Source organism: Nanorana parkeri, unplaced genomic scaffold (assembly GCF_000935625.1).
Source record: "Nanorana parkeri isolate BGI_ZX_2015 unplaced genomic scaffold, ASM93562v1 scaffold57, whole genome shotgun sequence".
Lineage (NCBI taxonomy): Eukaryota > Metazoa > Chordata > Amphibia > Anura > Dicroglossidae > Nanorana > Nanorana parkeri.
This window is the reverse complement of record NW_017306325.1, coordinates 222,266-229,094: the sequence shown is the minus strand read 5'-3', so window position 1 is coordinate 229,094 and position 6,829 is coordinate 222,266. Positions and strand designations below refer to the sequence as shown.

Sequence of the window (6,829 nt, the reverse complement as noted above, 5' to 3'; positions counted from 1 at the left end):
GATGCCTGCTTTAAAAAAATGTATGCACCAACATACAGTTCTCTCCAGCAGTATGTCTGTATGAATATAAAAGAGGAAAGCCTCTTGTATTTAAGAATTCCTATTGTTACATATTTGAAACGCGCTCTGCATTTCATTTAGGGGTCAACATAAAAGTATTATAATATGTTGTGAAGGTATTCAAATCAATGTAGTGCGTAAAAGCTACTCAGACTATAATGTGCTGTGAAGGAATTAGAAAGTGTTCTCAGCAATGATAAAGTACAGGGAGAAAAATTTAAGGTAGAAGCATGGCAATGAAAGCACAAAGGGTTAAATTCAGGATTAAAAATAAAACCAAACTGAAAAGGTGTTAAACTAAAATGTTTAAGCCAATTACCATCTGCAAAAGGGTCAAGGCGCTCTGGAGAAATGATCATTGTTCGTCTATGCTTTTTATATTCGTCCTCCCGGTCTGCAATTTTCTGAGGTCGATGTTCAGCAAATGGATCATACTAGGAGAAAAAAAAAACACAAAAACCATTAAAAGAAAAGTTCATTTCTTAAGCCTTGAAAAGCAAAAACTGAATCCTGGAATACATTGTACTAAAATACACCTGAAAGGTTTTTGGCTGGCAGTTGTGATGCAAGAGCATTAAAAACGGATGAGAGCCTTAAACTGTATTTGCATAAATCTCACAAGCTCCCCTCCCATACACTGCAGCCACAAGGGGGAGGGTTCCAAGAGCACAGTCAGTTTCTCAAATCCACAAAGAAGTGGGGCAGGACCAGGGGAGGGCAACAAGTTACAGGCTTTTGAATCTGCATTGACAATGCTGATAGCTCATGATATTTCCTCCTGCCTGTGCACCTTCCCCAAACTTTTCCCTTGAGATTGTTAACACAACTATCCAGCCCTCCCCCATGCCAAAGTCCTACGTGTCATACTTGACTCTGACCTCACCTTTCTTCCCCACATCCAATCACTATCCAAATCCTGCCGCCTGCACCTTCGTAACATCTCCAAAATACGCCCCTTCCTCACCAATTAAACTGCAAAACTACTCATCCACTCGCTTGTTATCTCTTGTCTCGACTATTGCAACTCCCTCCTCATTGGCCTACCCTATACAGGCTATCCCCTCTTCAGTCTTTCATGAATGCAGCTGATAGACTCATTCACCTAACCAACCGCTCAGTGTCTGCAACCCCCCTCTGCCAATCCCTGCACTGGCTTCCAATAGCCCAAAGGATAAAATTCAAAATATTAACAACCACTTACAAAGCCATTCACAACTCTGCCCCTGGCTATACAGGCGGTTCCCGGGTTACATACAAGTAAGGGACTTTAGGTTTGTACTTAAGTTGAATATGTATGTAAGTCGGAACACGTAAATTTTTTAAGTATAACTCCAGCCAAAACATTTTTTTTAGTTTTGGATAGCATAGGGAAGGGTCACGGTTCTTTTGCCGTCTGTTCCGGTTGTTCGGAAGATAATATAATTTAATTTTTTTTTAATATTTAAAATGACAGCAAAAAAAGTTATTTTTAATTTTATAAACTTTATTTTTTATTATTTGTTTGCATTTTTAATTCTTATTTAACTTAATTTTTACTTTTTTTTACATTTATTGGTCTTTTTAATTACATTTTTTTAAACTTTATTTTTTGTATTTAATGCTGGGAGCCATAGCCAGCCTGCTATTGGATATTTCAAATTGCAATAGCCAATAGCTGGCTGGCTATTGCATCTGCCCACTGCCTGCTGTCAATCAGCAGAGGAGGGGCCTTAAGCAGAAAGTTCTCCATCAGGTCCCCCCATGCTGATTGACAGCAGACAGTGGGCGGGTGCAATAGCCAGCTTGCTATTGGCTATTGCATTTTACAATATCCAATAGCAGGCTGGATATGGCTCCCAGCATGCAATGAAGAGTAAGCAGGGGGGCAGGGCAGAGGAGCCGCGGCCTGACCAGGAGACCGGAGGATCGTCCAGACCGGGGAAGCCGACGGAACGGCTGAAGAGGAAGCCGGCACATCAGCGGAGGCATCGGCAGTATGCAGCGGTCTGTGTCCCCGCTGCCTCCGCCAACACAGGCGCGGAGAGCAGAGGGATTTGAAAGGACACAGGCCGCTGCAGCCACAGTTCTACTAAATTTACCGGCGGCTGCCGGTACATTTAGGAGAACTGTGGACCCCGTTCGCAAGTACGAATTGTCCGTAAGTCGGACGTCCATAACCCGGGGACTGCCTGTATCTCACACCTGGTCTCAAAGTATCACATCACCCTAACCGCCCCCTCCGCTCTTCAAAAGACCTCCTGCTTTCCAGCTCCTTGGTCAACTCCTCCCATGCTCGCCTCCAGGACTTCACTACAGTCTCTCCCATTCTATGGAACTCTCCATCCCAACCTGTCCGTCTATCTCACACTCTGACTGCCTTTAGGCCATCCCTTAAGCCTCATCTCTTCAGGGAAGCCTATCCCACCTCAACCTAACCACTGAACTATCACATTCTCAAACAATTAATCCCCACACAGCTGCCTCCTCGTGCATCACTTGCCCCTCCCTTTTTAGACTGTAAGCCCTCACTGGCAGGGCCCTCCTTACCATCCTGTCTTGAATTGTATTGCGATTGTAATGTCTTCTATATATGTCTTCTATCCCACTGTAGTGCAAGCAGCCACAGCCTACATGAGGGATAATGGTGCCTTGAAGTAGCAGTGCCCCCCCTTCCATCACAGAAAGCATGAGGTGGACTGGATTAACAGGTATTTCAGAGTTTGCAAAGGGACTAATGAAAAATGGCAAGTGCATATGCACTTGCAATGAAAGAAATCTGTCACCACCTTAAACAGGAACTTCACCCACCAATTTAATGTCTCCCTAAACAGCTACTGTTAAGTTTGCCAGTGTGCTTATTTCAGCTCTCAATTGAACTTTGAAGCGCCTCAAACGTATGGTATCATAGTGGATCACATGTGTAGCACCATTACAATTGCAATCCAACTAGAGACTAAGATCGCACCCTTTGGCTGTAAGAGATAGGAGGTTGTAGTTCTACTTTAAATTTAAATCATTTGAATTAAAAAAAAAAAAAAAGAGGGAAAAAAAAAAAAAAAAAAAAATGAATTTTAAGCGATTGCTTTCACCATTTTTCCTTTCCATGAGTTGATGATACTATCGTGAGACCTGTCTAATGACCATCATTTCCTTAAAAGTCAGTAGCGTAATCACCACTGTGTACCTAGAATACTTACTTGTTCAGATGATTGAGGGATGTCATTAAGCAATGCAACAGGTGCATGATATCCTGGTTTTTTCTCAAATGCCGCTGCTGAAGAGTCCTCATCATCATCCTGCACAAGAAAACAGATGTTAGAAAAACTCTGCCATTTACACAATGCATATGAAATCAAAGAGCGCTTACACCGGGTATGAAATTCATGTAAATCATGAAAATGTAAAAACAGGCATATTACATGGACACTTGACAGAAGAAGGCTTTAGGTCTCAATCTCATGAACATGCACAGCAGTACAGATATGGACACAGACAGTCTGCACCCAGGTGCATGCACCCATACCTGTACAGATGTGCAAGTTCAGGTCAGTGTGAAACAATGCGTTATCTGCACTGCATCGTTTGATTCGTTTTGGACTTTATTTCACTATGTTATGTGGTTTGAGTTTGGATTATTATCATTGTTGAATTTTTCACTGTTTATATTTGATAGTTTTTTCAGTTCGGCACATTATTGCATAAATATTTTGTATTATATCAGATATCATTTTAGTGCCAAGTAGCTCTTCTTCACTTTTTTTGTATCATCACTGGTGCAGATCTTTGTTTATTAGTTTACAATCTCAATACCAATTAGTAGTCTATCATAGGAAAACACAAACAGAGACCATGGGGAACAAAAGTAGCCACCCTCCAGGAGAAACGTGCAACACTGCAGCTGCCACATGTCGGCTCTATTAAATCAAAAACTGAACGAGCACATACCGCTGAGCACTCAGTTCCCGATCTTTTCCCTGCAGAGTGTGGCAACTGTCAGCTACCACTCCCTGCAGGGATTCCCCCCTCCGTTCCTCCAGCGCTGACTGGGACCGGCAGGGTTAGGCATAGCGGGGCTCTGCCTCTAGAGGGGAAAAGCCGGTTTTCAATCAGGTGGCGGGGTAGATCCTGACAATATTGTCAGCCCCATCTCCTCTCCAATCCTCCAGCGCTGAACGGCGGAACAGACGGGGGAGGGTACAGCTGGCTCTGCCTCTCACACAACTGGGTGGATCTCGACAGCAATGTTGGCATCCGTCCCGGCTGCGGCGGTCTCAGTATACCGCGAGCTGTAGCTCGTCATATACTGAGCTTTGGGTCACGGGAGGACGCTAGTATATGTCCTCCCGTGACCCTTAGGAGAACTATGGGGAAAAACACCTACCCCATAGTTCTCCTTTAATGCTATTGACAGACCGCATAATATATGTATTTTTTGTTTTTGCCCATAGTAACAATTTAAATCTATCTAGTTCCACATTGTTCACAATTTCTTAATTTGATTGTACTCTCTCTTCCTCCACTATCAGCTGCATTACCTTAAAGCACAGCACAACTGCAGAAATGTAAACTTGTATAATCTATGCTGGGTACAGACAAGTTTACTCTACTGATTTATCCTAGGTCCAGATCACTGTTGTGCGAGATAAAATCATAGTCTCATTCATGCCGGAAAGTACAGCCAGGGAAGGGATCCAGTCATTTACCTTTCCTTCTCTCCCCTTGTCTATTCAGAAAAGGCCTTGTGAACAGAATACAAGGCATTTGTGAATGGACACTGGAGGTAGACAGGATCCCTTCACTGTAGGAGGGTCACAGCTTTCATACTCGTAGCATTGAAGTACATACGTGGCTGTACTTTCCAGCTTGAAGGAAGCAAATTTTACCTTACAGTAGTGATCCACAATCTACACAGAACAATCCACAATTTAGAACTTCATTTTACACAGAAGAAAACATTTTACACAGAACAAGAAAACAAACGTTTTTCCTGAAGTTCTACTTTAAATTCATGTGTTAATGCTTCTTCCTTTCATTTTTCTATTGCAAAAAAGGACCCAAAAAAGAACCACCAAATAAATGGATTTTTTGGTACCCAAGAAGAGGTTTATACAATTTATAAAAGTATACCAACACTTTGTCATAAAATATTTAGTGTCAAAATATTATACATATCCATAAAATCAAGCTTTGAAATACAAAGTTTGAGCCCAATGTCCCCTTAAATCAGTCAATTGTACAACTAGTCCGTCATTAAAATTGCATCTCCAATAATGGTACGTCATGGGGACAACATCTCTACGCATTTTACAGTGGTCACAGCTCTTTCAGGAGAGGGCTCACTGTCTTCACCTTCTATGAGATGCTAACCTGGACAGCTCTGTGGAAACAGGGGACCATCTACGGGAAATTTGACTCAAGTACATCATTGATTATATTAAAGTACACACTATAGAAAAAAAACCTATACAGCAGATGCACACTTCCTCATTTATCTATTTAAACCTATGAGAAAGAGAAGAAAGATTTCTCATAAGTACACATCCCTTTGTTTGGGAGTATCAACATTCATTTGTAAATTAAGTGTGGTGAATGCAGTTTTAAAAGGTAAATTACAAAGAAAAATAGGATTTTTGTACTCACCGTAAAATCCTTTACTCTCCGTTCATTGATCGTAGGAGCAGATCGACCAGGTACCCCACGATCGAAACCCCCTGACAACGCGACAGCGCCAGAATCGGGGCTAGCACCTTGGTGAACACACGTGGGGCCGACGCCAGCCCGAAGGGCAGCGCCACAAACTGAAAGTGGTCCACCCCCACCGCGAAACGAAGATATCGCCGATAAGACTCGCAAATGGGTACATGAAGGCATGCATCCTGGATATCGATGGAGGCCAGCAGATCCCCCGACGGAGCCATGCCACCACGGACCGGAGGGATTCCATCCGGAACCGCACGAAGGTGTTCAAGCGTTTGAGGTCCAGGATGGGCCGTACCCCCTCTGTCTCGGGCACAGCAAACAGGTTTGAATAAAACCCTAGGAATCTTTCCGCGGAGGGAACAGGAACAATCACCCCCTGGGACCGAAGGTCCACCACCGCATCCTACCATTCAGGATCTACGATCTGTTGCCTGTGTCCTTCAATGAACGGGAGAGAAAACAAATCATGTCACAAAACCACTTACATCTTCTTGTTCATTTGTTGCAATAGATGTCAAATATCCTGAAAATCTGCTGTCACTTCCACCATATATATCCCGGTCAAAGTAACCTGTGGAGTCAAGTCCAACTCCTTGTGTTTCATCGAGTGTTGCCTTCTTTACTTGAATTTCACGTATTTGTGCATCGATATCTGAAGAGAAGAATTTAATAGCATATAAAGCATTAATTACTGTGATTTAGGTGCATGCAAAGACTTTTTTTTTTTTTTAGCTTGGCTATAGTTAGACTATATTAAAGCCTTCACTACAGAAAGTAATAAGAAATTCAAAATGTTTTACTGGTTCAAAAAACAGAAGGTGAGGGAAAATCTTCCAATAAGGATACCTGTTCTGGTAATTGTGTAAAAGGGGATTGCTCCTTGTTTAGGAGACATTTTTCCTTACATTGTGTTACGTCCCAGAGCTTAAGAGTTCAAAGAAGGGCAACAAAATTAAAAGGGATAGAAGGCCTGAGCTATGAAGACCACCTGCAGCAACTAAACTTATTCTCCTTAGAAAAGAGGAGACCTTATTGCATCTTCAAAATCATCAATGGGGACCACAATATTATTATTATATATATATATATA

At 42.3% G+C, this 6,829-nt stretch overlaps 1 protein-coding gene across 4 annotated transcripts in view; it reads right to left on the bottom strand.

Moving 5' to 3' along the window:
• SF3B1 (splicing factor 3b subunit 1) overlaps positions 1-6,829 on the bottom strand; it is a 38,748-nt gene that overhangs the window by 26,080 nt on the left and 5,839 nt on the right. For all 4 annotated transcript variants that reach the window (XM_018576144.1, XM_018576145.1, XM_018576147.1 and 1 more), the window contains exons 2-4: positions 6,225-6,391; positions 3,237-3,335; positions 380-494 (exon numbers count right to left, since the gene is read on the bottom strand). In XM_018576144.1, the coding sequence (XP_018431646.1) occupies positions 380-494; positions 3,237-3,335; positions 6,225-6,391 (381 nt within the window). The remainder of the gene's footprint in view (positions 1-379; positions 495-3,236; positions 3,336-6,224; positions 6,392-6,829) is intronic.